Source organism: Crocodylus siamensis, chromosome 14, assembly GCF_052110815.1.
Source record: "Crocodylus siamensis isolate JL-2025a chromosome 14, ASM5211081v1, whole genome shotgun sequence".
Lineage (NCBI taxonomy): Eukaryota > Metazoa > Chordata > Crocodylia > Crocodylidae > Crocodylus > Crocodylus siamensis.
In genome coordinates this window covers 17813004-17833572 of record NC_143408.1, presented here as the reverse complement: position 1 = coordinate 17833572, position 20569 = coordinate 17813004, and the positions used below count along the sequence as shown (strand labels likewise).

At 44.4% G+C, this 20569-nt stretch overlaps 1 protein-coding gene across 9 annotated transcripts in view; it reads right to left on the bottom strand.

Annotated features, from left to right (window-relative positions):
• Positions 1 to 20569, bottom strand: part of FLI1 (Fli-1 proto-oncogene, ETS transcription factor) — a 112686-nt gene that overhangs the window by 43262 nt on the left and 48855 nt on the right. For all 9 annotated transcript variants that reach the window (XM_090027029.1, XM_090027030.1, XM_090027026.1 and 6 more), the window contains one exon: positions 9786 to 9997. In XM_090027029.1, the coding sequence (XP_089883155.1) occupies positions 9786 to 9997 (212 nt within the window). The remainder of the gene's footprint in view (positions 1 to 9785; positions 9998 to 20569) is intronic.

Below are 20569 nucleotides of genomic sequence, written 5' to 3'. Positions count from 1 at the left end.
GAGCAAAGCTGATGGATTTTCCAATTTGCAACATGAAATAAATTTGTTTCTTAATCTGAAGTGGGGGGAGGGGGCAGGAATTACCAAAATGCAGTTATCATGACTGAGAGATAAATGCCCCGCTGAGATATTCTAAGGCAGATGGTAATTTTTTCCTCATGTCTTGCTGGGGGAATGTTGCTTGAAAATGGAAATAAGATGTATAACTTACACATGTTTGAATTTAAGGTTTTACTATTTTGCCTACTGTTTTTCCAGGCATGGAACCAAAATCCGCCTTCGGAGAGGCAAACTGCTGAAGGTTTAATGTCCCTGTGGCAGCCAAAGGAGGGTTTGAGCAACTGCAGGAACATCAGGCTTTTCACCGAGAATCTGATCATTTCCAACTCACTGCAGAAATGCACGGTGTCAGGTGTTAAATGCTGCACATACTGGGAGGAACAGAGCTCTACTCTGAGGGGTCATATTCTTTTCTGAGACACACACTGGCCTGAGGAGACTCAGGGCAATAGTGCCACCATCTATGCTTTCATTTCTACCCAGAAATTTAATTTCATCGATGCTTTCATTTCTACCCAGGAGAACTTTTACAATCTTTTCTCCAATGCCTGATGAAGGGTGTTTGTGCCTGAAAGCTAGCAATTAAAGTTATTTTTCTGCAAAAAAACTTGTTGATCTAGTAAAAGATATCATCTCTACTATGAGTCCTGATTGCCTTTTCCTCTAGATCAACGTGGCTACAACCTGGATACCTGACACCATCTATGCTTAAGATTTAGGACCTATTCTGCCTGGTGCTGACTGTCACTGGGAGGTGCCTGGCACCCTTAACTTCCATTGAGTTAAATGGGAGTTGAGGCAAGTCTGCACCATTCAGTAACTGGACCTTTAAACTTAGACTTTAAAGTACATTTACGTCTTTAGATGGGCCTGATCAACCCTCCCGACCCAGACTGAAACACTTGCAGAGAGGGATTTTTGGTTCCAATTCACACCTGGGGTGAAGCCTGACTGCACTGAATTCAAATGGGAAAGTCCTCACTGACTTCAACGGAGCCAGGATTTCACCTCTGGTGTCTGCCTAAGTTGTGACAGTGTCTGTTACAGTGATAGCTGGGAGTCCCATATTCCTCTAGTGTGACCCAGATACCACTCTTTGGGAGTGTGTCCCCCTTGGAAAATAGCCGTCTTTCTTGAAATTTGGTTTATTATGTAAAAGAGCAATAATATGTATGACAGGTTAATACAGCAATAATATGTACACTATTTAATTTAAATAATTACTTTAAATAGTTTAAATTAAATTAAATTTAAATGCTATTTAATTATATATGTCATATGATACAATATCATCCAGATTTGCTCCCATGACTATCTTCTAAAATCTAGTCTGCGTTAGAAACGTGCCCAGAGCCTCCCTCATGGAGTGAATTGATACACATGCTTTAGTTGTACAAGCGCTTTCTGAGCCCGAGGGCTTCTTTATTTTCTCTCCAAAGGGCCAAAGACACATCTACAGTGCAGTGTACAAGTGTACTATAAATAGCAATGACACTGTTGTAAGATCATGCCAAAGCAGTTTCATGATGACTTTGCACTGAGCCCGCACAGCTCTTTTCCCTTGGCTGGTTAGTCAGAGTCCTCACTTTTCTATTCTTTTCTGTGTTCACCTCAAAGGCAAATAACCCAAGTAATGAAGGCTGGGATTGGCAAAGGAGCTTAAGGGAGGTAGGTGCACTAGTCCCAAGGTAAAACCCCAGGTGGGAAGCATAGCTGGCTGGAAGGACTACAATGATCCAAGCTGGAGTTTGGCAGGAGAATATCAGCTACCCTTTTGTTCAGGAAAATAACCACAAGCAGGCAGGACTTTCTTTTCATGGCCACCACACTAGGCATTTACTCAATAACTGACTCAGTGCTGTCCAACCGAAGCATATCTGAAGGTCCCAGGTTCCCTTTGGGGATCTCCATCCAAATACTGCCCCAACCTGACCTTGTCTAAATAAGGAACGTGATGGGATCACAGCAGAAGATGGTGTAAGTGAGGGGCAAAACAAAGAGGAATTCAGTATGGGGAAAAACCACAGTACAGAAGGGACACGGGAGAGCCATTAGCAGTGAATAGGTTATTCACTGAATGCAGCCCCTTCCTTAGTTCATTAATTACCTATGAGCAGACTTAGATTTGTAGAAATTTGCTCATTATTCAAAATGTTTTATGCGAACATATTTCAGATGCTGGATTGTTCTTTGGCTCTTTGCAGAGGCTGCTGCTTCAAGCTTTCAAGTGGCTGCCCAGACTGGGAGGGGCTTTCTGGTCAGATCCCGAGCTGGTATAAACTGTCATAGATCCACTGAATTAAATAGTCCTGAGGCAATTTGCACAAGGTCGTTTAAGTGCATTCACGATGGGAGTACAAAACCCAAAAAGGCCAAGGCTGTCCAATTTCCAACAGCTCTGAATCCAAAACAGCTACTCTAGCAGTTTCTGGGGACTCCAACAGCTCAGTTTTTTTGAAAGGTTTATATTGGACTAGCCCAAGCTGACAGCAGCTAGCCTGGCACTTACTAATAGTGTGTCTGTGCAACCTCATCCAATCTCCAGATATCTGGAAACAAAGCCCTCCCTGTACCAGGGCCTCTGTCTAGGAATTGCCCTTGGCTTTAGTCTGAATTAGCAAAATAAGAGTTTCTAGTGACTTCTAACACACATTCAACCATGGCTGGCAGGAGATTTCCTTTCTCTTTTTTTCCTTCCTATCTTTCCTTTCTTCTACCGTTCCATCTCCTTTTCTCCCTTCTTGTCTGTTCCCAGCTTTCTCCCTTTTTTTATTCTTTTCCCCACATTGTCTCCTTTTTTCTCTCCCCCATAATTCTTCTTTCCCCCCCGTCCCTCCTGTAGTCAGCTGGGTTACAGAGAGCTCCTTATGTTAGCATCGTAGATTCATAGATGCTAGGGTCAGAAGGGACCTCAACAGATCATCAAATCCGACCCCCTGCCTGGGCAGGAAAGAGCGCTGGGGTCAGATGACCCCGGCCAGATGCCTATCCAGCCTTCTCTTACAGATAGATTCACAGATAAAGATAGATTCATAGATTCGTGATTTGGTATTAATATAATTAACTACCACAGCCATGCTGATTGGGCAGCAACCCATCACTGCCTCCAACTTGCCAAACCCTGCCCTAGCTGCATTCGATGTCACATGAAATCCAGGATGGATTCTTTGGCTACTTATAACATTCAAAAAGCCTGAGGTGGAACTGATCTAAGTTACATGGTTTTCTGTAAGTGGCATAGTTTAGATCGGTAGCAAACAAAACACACATTCACCCTTTGCGGGTGTAGGACGGACACAAATCTTAGACCAGGTTCTGCCATTTTTAAATTAGTCTGTGTGTGCCACACTTCTGTTCTATTATGGGTATAGACTGGTTTCCAGTCACTTATGCCAGTAACAGTATAATGTCTGTACCTAGCCTTTGGGATTACTGCCCTTCTCCCAGTTGTTTAAATGTTCTGGTATCTAAAGATGTCCTCAATGTGGTACCTTCTCCTTGCTGCCTTCCAGCCCCTTTCTTGGATTTATGGAAGCTCTTTATGCATGGCACTTAGAGCAATGGAGTCTGGATGGTAATTGAGGCTTTTGGGCTCTACAAGTCTGGTAGCACAAATAAAATAAGTGTGACAAAAATAAGGTGCATGGTGGTAGGGGGAGAGTGCAAGGAAGTAGGAATAGTGGTATTAGACACGAGTGCCTGAAAATGTATGAGGCTCAGATCTTACAGAGAAACTAGGTGAGAGAGAGAGAGCACAGACCAATTCTTAAACACAGCCCCTTAACACATCATACTAGGCCTGAATAAGAAAGCACTTCTCCTTGTGTAGTCCCCATGGCTGTGGCCTTCAAAAATCTCATGAACATTTACCTTCTGTGAGGACAGCTGGTCCAAACAGCCACTTCCAACAATATTTGCATGCGGAAAAAACTCTTAAACAAAACATTTTGACTTCTGCCATTTGTTTAACTCTTGCCAAATCATAGATTTCATAGATTTCATAGACATTAGGTTCTGGAAGGGACCTCAGAAGATCATTGAGTCCAGTCCCCTGCCCCCCGGGCAGGAAGTCAGCTGGGGTCAAAGGATCCCAGCAAGATAAGCATCCAAATGTCTCTTAAAAGAGTCCAAAGTAGACTTAAAGGAGTCCAGAGTAGTGAAATCACTTCACTTTGTTAGGTAAAAATGTTTTACTGCTGCATTATTGTATTGATACATTTCAAATTAATACATTAAAATATTAAATATTCAACTGACATGTTTAGGGCATGGAAGGCATATGGTATTTCATATGTTAACACAATGTAAACTTGAAAATGAAATGACATATTTTCACCTTGCAAAGATTTAACTTCTTGAAAGCAAAATGTTTTGAACTGCTTAGGATCAAAATAGTTTGGTGTGTTTGGTTCGCTGTGCAGTTAGGCATTTTGCCTTTTTGTTCAGACTCAGAATGAGCATTTTTTTAAAAAATGGCTGAATCCCCCAAGGAACAGGAATCCTGATTTCTGAATCACTGGGGGAGGAGGATTATGTCCCCATTACAGATGGGAACCTGAACCACAAAGAAATTAAGTGACTTGTCCAAGGACTCGCCATGAACTTGTAGGAAACTTGAGTCCTGAACCCTATCTGCTCAGCTCCAGTCCATAGCCATAAATCAACACTGCCCTGACTATGCAAATAGGTTGTTTATGTATTTAAGTCCTGATTCCCTGGTCTGAGCTATAAACTTCATACCTGAAATTTCCCCAGAATCTGAGGAAGGAAGAGACAGCAGATACTGCTTTCTGCTAGTTTACAGCGATAGGCCAAAGCTACCCCAAGCTTCTTGTAACAGGCAACCAGCATTTCAGCTGAGGTCAAATTCTGATATAAATGCCCATATGATGGATTGAGATGCCCTAAGAAACTTAATTTTGATAACTGAGTCTGCACTGTAAAGCTAGAAAAAGGTGCAGCAAGACAGATGGAAAAAGAGCGAGATTAGAGAAATGAAATATGAATTTTCGTTTCTAGCTAGGAAAACTTTTACAAACTTTGCAATATCCTATGCCTGATGAAGGGTGCCTGTGCCCCAAAGCCTGCAAATAAATATTTTTTTTTTGCAAATATCTAGTTGGTCTAATAAAAGATTCCGATTCTGATTCCTATTACAGAAAGGATGTTGTTTTCTCTTTTACACAATGACAATAATGGTATAAGGAAACTATATGGACATAGTAGGTTCCAAATATTGTGTTTACTCCAATATGCAAGAGCTATTTACACCAATACACACTGCTACTCCGGCTAAGACAGCACATCAAGTGTGTACCACCAGAGGGCACACATGTTACTTAAAGGGATATCTCCTATTTTTATAGACTTCAGTGAAGAGAAAACAGAAAAGACATACTGAGTGCAGGGAGTCCTTTTGTTTTACTTAGAAACTGTTTGTGGCAACATTTATTATGCTATAAAAATTGTTATGAGTTCCCTGAACTTTAATGTTATTTTAATATTTTGGAGTTGGGAGATATTTTCAAAGCTTGACTTGATTATCCTAGCCAGGCAAAACTCATTAATGTCAGTGGGAATTACACAGCTAAATTCTTTCAGACACATGCACACAACACACACTTTGAAATATTATCCTACATTATTTACATGCTTATATCGATACTGTCGTCATGGCATACAGAAGAAACGTATTTTCAAAGGCTTTTATCTCTATTACAATGCTAAAGGCTGCAGAGTTTTGAGATGCCTGTGTTCTGCTTTATTTTTTGTATTAGGGTTAAATGAAAATTTGGGACGTCTGATGAAAACTTTTGTGAAGAATTCATATATATTTTCCGATTGCAATTCAAATATTTTATTGACAGTGAGAATGCCTCACTGAAAAAATGGGATGCATCTGTGACTTGCATTTTTGCAAAACACTCGTCATGTTTTTTCACTGAAGTTCAAAATTCCAAAGGAATCGTTTTTAAATAATCAAAATTAAAATGTTAATTATTTTTTTTAAAAAATCAAACCAGCTCTGTTTGCATCATGAGAGCATGTACAGCTCTTAACTGAAATAGAGGGCTGTTCAGCCGGGCATTACACGAGCTCGCCCCTTTCCTAAGTTGATTCCAATCGAAAAAGACAAAAGAAACAAAGGCAGGGGGAAAAGAAAGGTTATTCTCTGCATTTATGCATAGAGGATCGATGCATAGAGATTAAATGATTTACTCCAGGTGATAAAGTGGATTTGTGGAGTAGCTGGAACCTCCACTTCCTTAGTGATAGGCTGGTGCTATAACCACAAGACCATACTCCACTTCTGATGCACAAGGTGGCTTAAAGTGCTCAAGAATTTTAAATTCTCCATGTTTGTTGATTTTAACCACTTCCTGTTCAGACATGTTAAGCACTGCAAAATTTGACTCTGGCAGGGGATGCTTGCCTGTGCAACCTGCTGCTCATGTGTGCATGCACGTAATTTGTCACTGCAAGAATTACACTCTGATCTGCAAATATAGCTTGCAACTTCCACAAAGCTTCTAGCCCCCAAATCCTACACTGGTCTATAGTTCCCAGTCTCCAGGAAAAGACAGGTGCTGAGCTGCCGCTGACTGAATATGCAATACACAATTAAATATATGCCAAATCCACAGGGAATTCTCCCCAGCCCCTATTTTGGATGTGATATAGGCAGATTTGATTTAGACTGGAAAGCAAGTGCTTCTTGAAATAGTGTTTGCAGGCTAAAAGGTCTGCTGTGGCTGCACTGTATCAGGTGGGAGGACAGGTCTCAAGAACAGCCAGGGGAAAGCTCTTTACTCCTCTAACATCCATCTTCCTGCCCTACCTGAGACCAAGGCAACTCGGTGCACTAAATGTCACCACAACTGGCCCAGTCTCTAGTTGCTAAGAAAAAGAAGAAAAGCTGGACACTGTCACTTACCCCCATCCAGCTCCCTCCACTGTCAGGATTCATATAGCTTTATAACTCCCTAGTGTATACAAGCCATTCTCCTGTCATGCAGAAAACACTAGTGCTTCAAGCACAGGTGAAGCGCAGAATAAAGGCTGCTCTCTCTAATGAGGCAGCTGGAGCCCAGTAAGAGGGTGCGCTTGAGAAACAAGAGAGAGGGAGAGAAGGGTGGGAGGGAAGAGGTTTTGTTATTCAGTCCACAGTTCGAGTTAATCTGTATTGAGATTGGCGTTTGCCGCTCAGTATTGCCAGGCAGCTGATGGGCAGAGGAACAGGTGACTGAAGTGGTCCAAGCCATAACAATGAACTGGGGCTGAGGCAGGGGGAAGAGGGCAGAGAAGTCAGCCGGGAGGAGGAAGTGGGGTTGGGTGTGCCATCGAAGCAGATGCTGGGCCTCCATCTCCTGGAGCTAGCTCTCAGGCTAACGGGTTATCAACCGAGCAAGGCCTGGGGAGGTTTCAGTTTTGTTCTGTGTTCTCATATTGGTTTAATTAGGAGCAAGCCTTTCTGTTTCTGACCAGCAGGGATGTTGCCAGCCCCTCTTCAAATCGCTGGAGGAGCTGCTGTTTCCAGGAAGACCGTTTGGGATTGAGCAGGCCCGGTGTATAAAGCAACGTTTCACAAATATCTACGTGCACAATTTCTGAAGTGCCTTTTGCTGTGTATGTTAAAACACCAGTGAATCAAGCCAGCGAAACAGAAAGGTATCATTCTCCCTCTTTACAGCGCAGTACCAATGAAACTTCTCCCCAGAGATTTAAAAGTGGTAGGCTGCAATGATTCCTGTTTCAAATGATCTTCATGATCAAACTTCTTAGAAACTAAGGCAAACAGCTAGGCTAACAGGACGGACTCCTGTAAGCGTAAGGAGGCAAAGAAGAGAATCCCTTTGCTGAGCCCAACCAGCTGCGACTGGGATCCACGGCTAGAACGACTGTAATGGAGGCTAAAATGGGGCGCAGAGACTTGTGCAGTGTTTTAATTTCTGGAGACTTGGGTGCAAAAATCTCAAGTCACACATGCAATTTGCTTCGACTCCTCCTAGCCCCCTTTGGTGCCACAGCCAACATGAAGGCATCTCAAAACCACAAGTCAGCCCCTCCCTCCCCCACATGACTGTCTTAAACATGATGAGATTAAGAATAACAACAACAACATGCTTTGGGTTGTTTTTAATCTGCCTTCTAGATTTTTTAATAGTTAGGCCACACCTGGGCCATGTTTTCAACCTTTTCTCCAGAACCAGAAGAATTGGAAACACCTTTTTATAATCCAAAAGCGGAGCGCTTCCGATATTTTCTGTATGCCAAGAACAGTGGTTTTGGGGGAAATTCCAAATATCACAAGACTCGTGATAGAGTCACGAGAGATTGCAAGTGCATTGGTCATTTGGCACTTGACACAACCATCCAAACGGCTGGTCTCTAATAACAACCAGCCAGCACTTGGATGGCAGCTGGTTAGGAATTTTTTTAATGAAACATTTCTTTTTTCATTGGGAATTCCCCATTTGTTGAAACTAAACCTGTTTTCCAGAACAGGGCCAATGCTGACTAATTTCCCATTTAGGAAAAGCACTGGGAAAAAGTTTTGCTATTACTAACACTTTCAAGACTTTTTAAATGAAAAAGCTCTGGGTTTAGTTCAAAATGATGTTGTAATTCAGTCTCAGCTAATTTACGGTGAACTATAAAAAGCTTTAATTTAAAACAAATTGAAATATTTTTAAAATTATTGAATGAAAATGTGTTGATTGACCCAATCTGATTTTTTCCCCCTGTTTTTAATTTGCAGAAAGTTTCAATATTTGGATTTTTCATCCCAATTTGGGATGGGGAAAAATATCGAAATCTTGAAAATTGTCATGGGATGGGATCATTCTTTCCTGCCCCGTTCAAATAATAGGATACTCAGTTTATCAAGAGGACATGGGAGCTTTTACACTAATATAACTTGGAGATGGTCACAGATGACCCACATTTTTGTTTTCTGGCCTTTCCAAAAGCCAGCATGTCTAGCCATGTGATGGCCCCTTGTGCTTTGGTGATGTTGAGTTAACACACAGTGAAAGGCACCACTTACTGAATGGCCAACAAGATCTCCAGCAATACAGCTTCCACTAGCATCCCCTGGAAGTGCTGGTTTCACTGCTGACTGACTCTGGGAATTCAGTGCACTGTAGCACCAGTGGGACACTGGATACAAGGGCAAGATGCAACATCTACGTCAGTGCCTGCATCACCACCTACGGCTGGGAGGCTTCAAATCTGAACTCTTACAACAGTCAAGGATCCTGGAGATGGAGATAGTCATCGCAAGAGTACAAGAGGACAGATCCTCACTCTGTTAAAGTCAATATTTGGCGCTACTTCACAGTCAGAGCAGCTAGGATCTGGAACCGACTTCCAAGAGAAGTGGTGCTGGCTCCGACCCTGGGGGTCTTTAAGAGGAGACTGGATTTTCCCCCCTCCTGGGGTTGTTTGACCCCAGTACTCTTTCCTGCCATGGCAGGGGGTCAGACTTGATGATCTACTCAGGTCCCCTCCAACCCTAGAAACTATGAAACTATAATGACAAAGCCCCTGTGAACCCAACAGAAGCAAGATGTGAACCTAAGTAACGTGTTGCGTTTGTATAGCTGAAGCCCTAGACCATATATATGGATGAGATACCTTTTATGCACATTTCAAGGTTTCGCTGAAACAGTAACATGCCAGATAGACAAATGGATGTACATGGACATGCACGTGTCCTTCCTTACCTGGATCCATTCATGTGATCATACTCCCTCTTGACATTCACCCGGACTGGCTGATTGATCCACTCCTGCTGGGGAGGTAAAGGGTTGATTTTGTGCGGCTGGCCATAGTCAGGGTTCCCTGAGGCTGTCATGTCCGCCTTGGGGAGGTGAGCGGCAGCACCGTACGTGGAGTCAAAGAGGGATTGGTCGTCACTCACCACCGACAGAGCCTCCTGAGGAGAAAAAACAAGAGCCCAGCTTCATGACTAAACTGGCAACTCCACTCACGTTCTCCCTTTGAGCTGGCGAGCAGCTGTGCGGGCCCACAGCTGCCTGGCCCTGCCTGAAAGTGACATCTGCCACAATCGCAGATTGAATCAGATGCGCCGGGCTCCATCAACCCTTATGCAAAACTGGTGGATTCTTTTTCTGGTGTCTGATCTGGGTGGGGCAAGAGCTGAAGTTAACAGGAGGCCCGGTAAAGTAGTAAAGGTAGCTGCTACATACTTCGCTGACTGCTATAACCGAGCTGTGATAAGCGTTCTCACCTGCCATCTTATATCCCCAGTTACCTGCCCACCTGACTATCTATTCGTACTCCACAAACAGCCGAAAGACCCAGATGGGGTAGCTCAACTTTGTCAATTGAATGTGTACATCATTTTTATATACCTTTTTCAAAAGGTTTTTTTGCAGTGCTTATACTTTGCGGTTACTGCTGAAGGACTTGCATTCAGGGCCGGTCAGAGTTATGATGTTTGCGGTGGGATAAAATATGTGTTACTTTACACTCAATGAGAATCGTTTATTTATTTTGTGGGAAATGTTAGACTTATGAAGTGACAAGCTATTCGTTTCTGGAAATGGGAATAACAGGTGATTATTCCCCTTTTTTGTGGTGAAATTCAAAATTTTGACATGGTTTTCAAGCCTTAGTTTGCTTGAATTGGTGTGCTTGGGTTTTGTAACTGGCAAAGGCCAAGCTTATAAAGGCTCAGGCAGACCCCACTCTTATTCCAAGCACCTCTGACAAGATATATACCTTCTTTATGTAGCTAAGTTAACCATAGAGGTCACAACTGTCATCTTGACTGAATACCCAGTCACTGGACTGGGGTCCTTCCAACTTCAAGCATGAGCAACATTAGCATACGCTAATGAGGCATGTCTCCAAAGCTGCAGCCATAAGAGGCCTGTCTCCGTTGTGGACTGAACACTGAGAAGCCCTGTAACCCATACTCAGCAGTGGGTCATACATGCAATACTTCACTTTGCTTAAAGTGCTGGCGTGCTGTCAGACGAAACACTAGGCCCAGCATTGGTTAGGCCTGTAGACAGTATCTAAGCTCCCAATTCCCAGACCAAGGGCTCAAAATTCATGGAAGGTTCCAAAAAGTAAGAAGCTTATAAAATATCAGAGTTCAAAATAAATTCTAGAGGGTTTTTTTGCATTAGACAGTCATTGGATAACAACCAGAAATAACTCTGGGAGCAGGGAGTCACTGACCCCCCTCAAGCCCCCACCACTCATTTGCTGAGAGTGCCTTCACCAAAGTGCTTGCTTGTCTGGTGGCCCCAAACTTTTCTAGTCTTGGTTGTGCAGCGGTTCACCTCCAGCAAGGCCCTTGCCTAGCCTGTTTGAGAGCATGGTGGGCAGTATACTCTCCTGGGAAGCAGGAAATGTAGGTTTGAATCCCCCCATGCTGAAAAGGGCCTATGACCCAGGTCTCCTTTCTGGTTGTGTGCTGTAACCAGTAGGCCAGAGGTAGCCAACCTGTGGCATGGGTGACAGGTGGCACAGCGAGCCTCTCTATGTGAGAGATGGTAGGCACAGGGGGGCAGGCAGCATAGTAGAAGTTGGGCAAGAAGCAGAAGGTCAGGCAGAGGAAGGGGATGGGAGTGGCATCTGGGCAGGGTACAGAGCTAATTTGTGGCAGGCCTGCCAGAAAGGTTGACCCCCAACCCACTAGGTGTTAATACAAGAGATGAACACTGGTTTCACACAAACCAGGAGGTGCCTACCCTTACAAGCAGGTCTAGGAGCCTAATCGCCCCATTCTGTTTCTAGAGGATATAAGTGCCTTTGCCTCTCTACTGACTGTACAGCAGGGGCAGGCAATTATGTTGGGCGGAGGACCACTTACTGAGTTTTGGCAAGCTAGCAAGGGCTGCATGATAGGCAGCCATGGGCAGATAAATACTAATTTTCTAAAAATTTTAAGGGCCCCGCAGGCCAGACAGAATGGCCTGGCAGGCTGCATCCAGCCCGTGGGCTGCTTTTTGCCCACCCCTGCTGTACAGGCACCTAGACTCGTCTGTTTGGATTTCCCTTATAGGGCTGGGGCCCGACAATTTTCCAAAGCAAAGGCAGGTAGGTGACTACCTGGATGTGTCCCTGTGTCCAAGATTCCTGGCGCCAAAGCTTTAAGCCAAAGGAGAAATATTGAAAGGCTCACTCTATCATCATGAGAGTCATAGCAGGATACCTCCTAGGCAAACACTTGGACCCCTCTCTGTTTACCCCACTTAGAAATGTGGCCTGCCTCAATGTTTTGCATTGATTATCATCAATGCCTTTTCCTCTGCAGATCTCAAAGCACTGCATGAAGGTGGATTAGCATTATCAGCCCAATATTCAAGTCCGTCTAAGCCTGGGGTAAACTGGGATATAACTGTTAGGTCAAGGGGTATGTATCCTCACAGCTCTGCCATCACCCCCTATGCAAGCTGCCTTTGAGGTCCTGCTGTCCCTAAACAACAAAAAACAGAACTTTATGTTATACCAAAGTTGCAGTTATAAGAAACCTATAAAAACTCAGTTGGGGGTTGGCCAGCGTCATGCTAAGGCTTTGTCAGAAATCTCATCATTTTGCTGGAATTAAGAGTTTAGACACATGCACCGGTGAACACTGTCAGCCTATATACACTACATTTTGAGAAGGCTTACAAAAATCCAGACTTCTTCTTGCACCTCCATTTTTAGGTGAAGCAAAGACCTTTCCATTCCAGGGAGGATGTGGTTATTAATCTATTATCTGCTTTGCTGAAGCTAAAGTGGTGTCAGGCAGGGATTCTGAAATGACATAGGCAGGAAGGAGCCTTTATTGACCTCTTTGGCTCATCACAGCACAAAGGCTGGGACTTCCCTTTATAGCAAAAGGTGCTAGTGATGCCCAAACATTTGGGCTGCTTAATGTATAACAGTTTTGCTCTCCAGGGATTGGGATGAAGAGAGTCGGCTAAATTCAGCAGCTAAGAATCTGAGGGGATCTTCACGGGTGAGATGAAGGGATACTGTCTGCAGCAATGTGAACCTTAACTCTTGCTCCCCTGGGTTCAGGACCACTGCCTGCTGCATGGGCAAACACATACAATGTGTTCTGCCCCATGCATTGGGCAATACAGCTGGCTCAACAAGTTTTTTCCTTACTCTGGTAAAATCTTGATTTTTCATCAAAACAGGAACAAAAATAGCCATAAACCAAAACAGTTAATTGGGGGGGATTTGCAAGGGAAAAAATCTTTAATTGGGAGGGAAAGATACTTTCTGCAGATGTTTTCATTTAGTTGAACACCAAATTTGCCAAACTGAAATAGACTGCGAAGGAAGTTTTTTCACTCAGCAGGCCAGTGCCTGAGATGAATTTGAATATGTCTTAGCCTACCTGATAGGCCTAATTGGGACTGGCCGGTCCCAGTGCTGAAAGGGGCAAATGCACATAGGCAGTACCAGATGGGGAGGTCTGTTTTCTTGGTGAAGCAAGTGTGTACATGATTCTCTGGCATGGGGACCCACCTACAGCAGTGATCAAAATGAATTACGCTCGGTAACAGTAACCTTGCATGTCCGTCTAACACACTTTACTGGTTCAGGGTATAGTTCCCCTTAGCCAGACAGCACAGAAGGGAAGAAATGCAGGTGTGGCAGCTAACTTCTTGGCTGTCACAGTGGGCAGTGAACCAGGAACTTGTAAAACGAAATAGCATGAACATCTACTGTTCAAGCTAAAGAAACATGGCTCTTTAGGTGTGGCTCAACAGTCACATTCCCCCTGCAGCACAGAACCTCTGACATGTTCTCATTAGTGGGTTACACCATGCAAACACCAAAACAAGTATTAGTGGGTATATAGGAGAGGAGCCAAATGGCATGCAACCTTCCTGGTACATCTCCAGGTATCTAAGGCTGGGCATAAACACGGAGCGGTGTCAAGGTGTCTTTAACTTCCATGGGCAGCAGATAGATTCTCATCTTTTACAAACCCCATTTTAAAGACCCATCTGCAACTCAGCTCATTTCTCTTGGAAGAATAAAGGATTTAAGTGGCCTTAATGGGGTTTAAACCAATGGTTCGCAATAGTGGGTGCCAGAGATTTAGAGCATTCTGAATAGGCAAAAAACAGAGATGTGCCTAACCTGGGGCTACGTTATGTTCCTAAGAGCTAACCTGATTGAGAAGTGTTGGGCTTCAGCACAGGGTACCAGCAGGTACATTTTCCGTCCTACTGAAATCTAGAGTTACATGGAGCTTGGGATAGACAGGCAACAGGGAAACAGTGTTAAAGGTGCTAATGTAACCTAACAAGGCAAGCCATAGCTGGTCGAAGTCCCACCCCATGCTGTCACCTCCAGAGCTTTGTCTTTGAGCTGACCAGGCTGAGCCTGAGACAGGGGTCTTGTGTGCATTACTGTGGCATATACGTTACATTATATTGCCTCTGGGAATATGCTGGCTTCAGCTTTTCCAAGTTTTAATCACATTCTTGGCATAATGCGGCAAGTCCCATCTATGGGAGCTTGCAGAACAACATAGGCAAGCTCAATTCCCTGCAAAACCCACCCCCTGCCTTCTCCAGGCAGCACATAAGCTATAGCAGAAAGCCTATTGCTGCTGTTGCCACTAAAATGATCCTGTGTGAAGTTAGAAAACACCTTTGAATCCTTATAATGAACAAAAATGTAATATGAATTTTAATGATAACACCTTGTGCTTTTACAAGGCTGAGCCATAGGCCTCTTTCAGGCAAAACACCTACACCTAGTTCCCCAAGGTGTTTATGTCCCCGACTCCTATATGGGTATATCTTTGAGGAACTGGGACCTATTGACTTCAATGAGAGTTTCCCTTGAATAAACCATCAGAAATTCTGGACTTAGCCCTATTGTGCCCCTGTATAGGTTGGTTCTTGGAAATGCTGAGCACCCAGCACTTCAGCTGTAGTCAGTGGGAGCTTCTAGTATTCAGCACGTGTGAAAATCAGACAGATTTGGGTTTCTACACACTGATGCTTTCCTAAAATAGTGGCAACTTTAGAAAAGTTGGTAGGATGTCTATGGAGTAACACAGATGACAGAGAAGGAGCAAGACAGTTTCAACACAGAGCAAGCTCTCTCTTTTAAAGAGACCCCTGATTTCCCAATGCTACAGTACTCAGGTCCACGCTCTATTGCCCATGCTATATTACCCTGGGAAAATTGCCAGGGATCTGCACCAACTTGAAGGGTATACCTTCATAGACAAGTTACCGTGGGTGATTAGCATCCAGGTTAGCTTAGTGTGGGTGTGAGCAGCCTTGCTGCAAGGACACATCTGTGTTATGGTGTCCTGACTAGTGTTGTGAATGCATTGCCCGGCCTTCTGAGATTATGGAAACACAGTGAAGTACCATTAACACTTAAGTAGCTCACTTCATAACCTCAGCACAAAGTGAAAGAAGCGGGTGGACTTAGCACAAAGTCCCTGAAGAACCAGCTAGCTCAGACTGAAAGTACCACCAAACATGCAAGGGAGGAGTTATAGGGGCATCACCTGAGTAACACCCTGACCAACGGTTTGTATTCTGTACTCATTAACTTCACGTCCTTCTGTATGAGAGGACCCTGATGCAGTCGTAGAGGAAGGGTTCAGAAAAACAGTGACTACTTTGCTAGGCGTGAGCCATTTTCAGTGAAAAGCTAACCCCATGAGAGAAGAATGGCAGATTAGTTTAGAAGGTTTGCCTTGGAGAAACCCCCCAAAAGTTTAGAGGCTTCTCCCAAGGGTGCTCAAAGCTCATTGGCAAGGAAAACTCACACAGTTTCCTGGTTTGGGCTCAGCTAGAAACACTGTAAGAACAAGAGAGAGTGATATGACAGTAAGCAAGTCGCACTTCAGTGATGCGTATACACTGAATATTGACTCTGAGCTCTCTACAATCATTTTCTGTCCGTAACCATATTTAAAAGGCGTTTCTAAAGACCAAAGGTTCCTGGTCCTACCACAGTGGCTGGCTATATGCAAGGAAAAACAAGCTGAACCTTCAATCCTCTATTCAATGCACAGAAAGATTTTGTCACTCTCCACAGGGAAGAACTTTTTACAATCATCTGTTTTATTTTCTCTGCCTTTGCAATTTTGAGGATTTCTCTGACTGTCTTTGGCAGGGGGGATGTTACATATTCACCCCCTCACTATGCCAGGGCCCAAATTGGAGTGTCTTGGAGTTAACAAAGGGGGACTATTACTTGTGAATAAATACCTTTCTCTACAACTATAGTTTTACAGCTCAGAATTTCTAGTGCCAGCAGCTTAGTCTAGACTCTAGAGAATGTGAGATAACATCGGGCTGAGGAGAGATCGAGAGAAACATAAATTTCAAGTGGTATGGGGTCCAGACAGACCGAGGCAGCTTGTTCTAAGGCAGGGCTGTCCAACTGGTGGCCCATGGGCCACATGCAGCCCCTGAGGGGTAACCTGTGGCCCTCATGCGCCTGATCAGCTACTGCTCCTACTGCTATGGCAGCCCCTGTCCCTGTCCCATCCTTCCAGATTTTGCTCCTTCCCCGGCTCCTGGGGGCAGGGTGGTGCAATGGAAGCGACCCTAAGGAGGGGTCCATGCTGTCTATACTCTGCTTGCAGCCAGGGAGAGGGGAGCCAGGTTGCATGTGTAGCTTGGAGTGGAGTTAGGCTGTCCGTGCTGCGTGTGCACCTAAAAGAGGAGCCAGGTTATGCATGTGGCTAGGAGAAGGACCGGACTGTCTGGGCTGCATGTGGCTGGGGGGAGGAGAGTTGGGCTGTGTACATGGTTGGGAGATGATGAGTGTGTGATGAGAAGGAGGACAGGCTTAGCGGTTCCCAGCAAAGCTGCCCCCATGCTGTGTGGCCCCTGCCGCATGCAGCCCGGGAGCCTGCGCCCCCTCCCCTTCCCCCTGCCATGGAGAAGTTGGACAGCCCTGTTTCATGGGATCAGGCACTGACCTAGGAATCAGGAAGGCTGGTTGCTATTAACACCCTCCAGCACTGACTTGCTGTACTTCCTCGCTCCGTTTCTGTCTTCCCCTTCCAGCTTTTGTCTGGCCTACTGGGAGTTTGTAAGGTCTTTGCAGTAGAAATTATCTTTTACAAAACATATATCTGTTAACCTGTGGGATGACTGGCATATTAACAAGAACCTCCAGGATCCAGACATCCCTAAACTTTGGAGATGTCTCAGTTTGGAACTTGGCTGTGGATCCCAAATTTCTGCAACTATCTAAACTTTATAGCGCATCAAACCAAAACCAATGACCCAAATACTTTTGAACCTCAGAGAGGTCCAGTGTCACCTCTTTGTTCCCCTACCCTCCTCCTCAACCACCACTCTGTACCCATTTTGAAAACCAAGTTTAAGAGCACAATATTCTGGGGAAAAGATGTCCGAGCAGAAGTGGAGGTTTGGACAATTTGCTGATGACTCGATATTTACTGGAACTAAAACCAGTCTATGAGTTTTTTCAGGTTTGCTCATACCACTCCATCAAGCATATTCAGTGCACTCTGCAGGGAAAATACACAAAACTCTGCTGGGGCCCTATCCTACAATGCTTAAACCATAAATTAGCCCGGTTTTGGCCTTACCCTGCACTGGATTCATTGACAGCCCATGGAGAATCAAGTACAGGGGATCTATTCTTGGGTCTATCTTTGATTAGCTTCCCATTGACGACTTACACCTGTGTTTCACTAAGTCACGCTGAGGAGCAGTTATTTCCAGCAGTGAATTCAGTGGGCTCACTCGCTGGAGTGAGAGCTGCACAACCTGGCACCTAGTGACTATGGCTTTCTGGGTCTTAATTGACTTATCTTCATTCTGAGGTTACTAAGGCTTTCTCTTACTAAGGCAAAGCAACCTAGAACCTGCAGGGGAAAGTTTCTGTAAGTGGTGCTTATGCTTATAGGTATTTTTCTCTGCCTGTCTTCCAGCACAGGGTATATGGTATACTGCTGCCATATGGCTCCTGTCACTGTACAGCCAGTAAGTCACTTTCTGGACCATTCATACTTGTGTATCTCAAGCCATGCCTTTAATTATGTAGAACCCAATACCTATGTCATTATATATATATATATATATTTAGGTAGTGCCCTCTGGGCTGTATTTAACTTTTTGACCTTAGAGGATTTAATGTCTTTAGAACTGCCATCACTAAAGTGGCCAATGGGTGATCTTTGTCATTAAATATTAATACTTGATGTGTTTGAAAAAAGCACTTTACCAACATTAATTAAATCTTCACAACAGTCTGGGAGCTAGACAAGTGTTATATGGCCTGACTTTCAATAGTGCTAGGCAGCTGAAGCTCCTGGTTTCCCTATATTTCAATAGGAATTGAGATGCTGAACACTTATTCTCCATCTTATACATGTGGTCCAGGAAGATTCAGTGCCTTGCTCAAATTTACCTGTGCACCACACTGCCCTCTGTGCACAATAACCCAGCACAGAGCATTCTTTCTTGGTGGTCCAAAGAAATGTGAAAGCATAACTTGATAATTCATGTTAGAAGGAAGCCAAGGGGGAAGATGGATAAAAAAGTCAGAGAGTTCTTAACAGCAAAAATGCACTGAAATGAGGGATAAGAGTAGAGCTGGAAAAAAATACAGGAAACATTTTCCATAAAAATTTTAATCAAAATATGTCCCCTTTTTGTTAGAAAATTTTGAAAGTCAGCACTTTTCAACCAGCCCTAAGATGATGCCCACTGGACCATCACTTAAGAGCATGCTCAACTTCAAGCATATACTTCCAGGACTCACACATGTGCTTCAGGTTAGGCATACGCTTAAACACTACCCTGAATGCTTCTCCAATCAAGTCCATGTACTCACTGTAAACTTGGAAAAGGAAACTGAACTCTCTGAAAACAGACACTCTGATTTCTTAGAAAACCCAATGGCTTCTAAACTGTCCAGATGAGCTAACCGAAAATGCAAAACCAGGTGCTACATATGGAGGAGCCATCCAACCCTACATAAACTTTAACCAGCAGGCTACAGTGCTACAACCTTATGCCTGTGCTATACGTTTCCACCTGGCTCTTTTAAATTCATGTCCTGATATGAAATTTATCACAAAATCTTTAGGGGAAAAAGAAGAAAAACTGCCCCAATATTGTTTCACACTGAGTTCTCTCCGAACAGCTTAGTATGGCAGCAGCACTGGTAACAGGGCCATTTCCATATACCGACTGACTGTTGCTAAACCCTTCATCAAGGCACAGTGGGAAAACTCCCCACTTCCTGCAACCATCTAATTGTCACTAACATGACACCTGTCTGAAAAAAATTCAGGGTCAAGGAGGCTAATAAAGTATGCACCAGTGCACCAGGTTTGTGTGATCAGCAGACCAGGGCTCCAAGCCAGTATTTGCTCTTGGATCCGTCTTCTGTGTGACCTTGGGGACATCACTTCAGCCTCCTCGGCCCATGCATGCTGTGGAGATGAGGCTTTCTTTTGCATCTTAAAATGGGATCCTTGAGTCACACCTCCTGACTTCCAGCCTGAAGTGTTTGTTGTGACAAGGCAGTAGGAGTCCCATTATGTGAAAGCCTAAGAAAGTATCTAGCAAACTGGAACCCGACTGCACAGCCACACAAAGCAGCTTGGGAAAGGGGGGAAAAGAAGAGAAGTTGAGAACCAGCAGCCAGTTAACAGCTTTATCTTCCTGAGCCCAACTCTGACCAGCCCAAAAGCTGCTTTAATTTGCATCAAACTTAATGGCAGCTTGGGATAGTTGGAGCACAGTGCCACCCCTCTTTCCAACCCTGACATGTCTCCTGCACAAAGGTGGTTTTAGGAGCCAGAGTTACAGTAGCTTTCAGCACCACCCGGAAATCCAAAAGGCCCATCTGTGCTGTCTGAGTGGAGCAAAGGATGTGGACTGGGAGGGAGACCTGGTGCTGGTGGTGACCTTTCAGAGTGAACGCGTCCGGCTGGACCTCACTGCCGCACTGCCCATGCTGAACTCTTCCTCTGCACAGCCAGACTCAGAAGTTTATTGCCCTTTGTCCACTCCTGAAAGTGACTGCTGCACTTGGCAACACCAGTACTCTGCACCCAGCACATTCCCTTCCGGGCATGTAAGGTGACTTTCCAAATCTTCCTAGCTGCCTCTGTGTTTCTCTTGTGTGTCAGACCTTCCCTATATGGGTAGTTAGGTTGGGGATAGGTCTCGGTTAGCTTGAGGGGGGAGGCTTAAAAATCAGGGCTTCCAGGTTTTGTTCTAGCTAGCTGTGCCAACAACTCCTGCTCTCTTCTACAGAGCTACAGTGGATTGCCTGCTGAACTTTTGGCCCCAGTGAAATCAATGAGAGTTTGGCCACTCCAGTGGGTGATGAAAACAGATTCCTCGCCACTGACAAAGTAATGCAAATTACTCTTTCTTGCCATATACACGCACTTTCCCTGGACCACGTCACACCACTGACATGGTTGCTTAACTTGACCCATAGCCTATTTCTCCCTGGGGACAAACATGATCCCTCAGGGTATGTCTACATTTCAGAG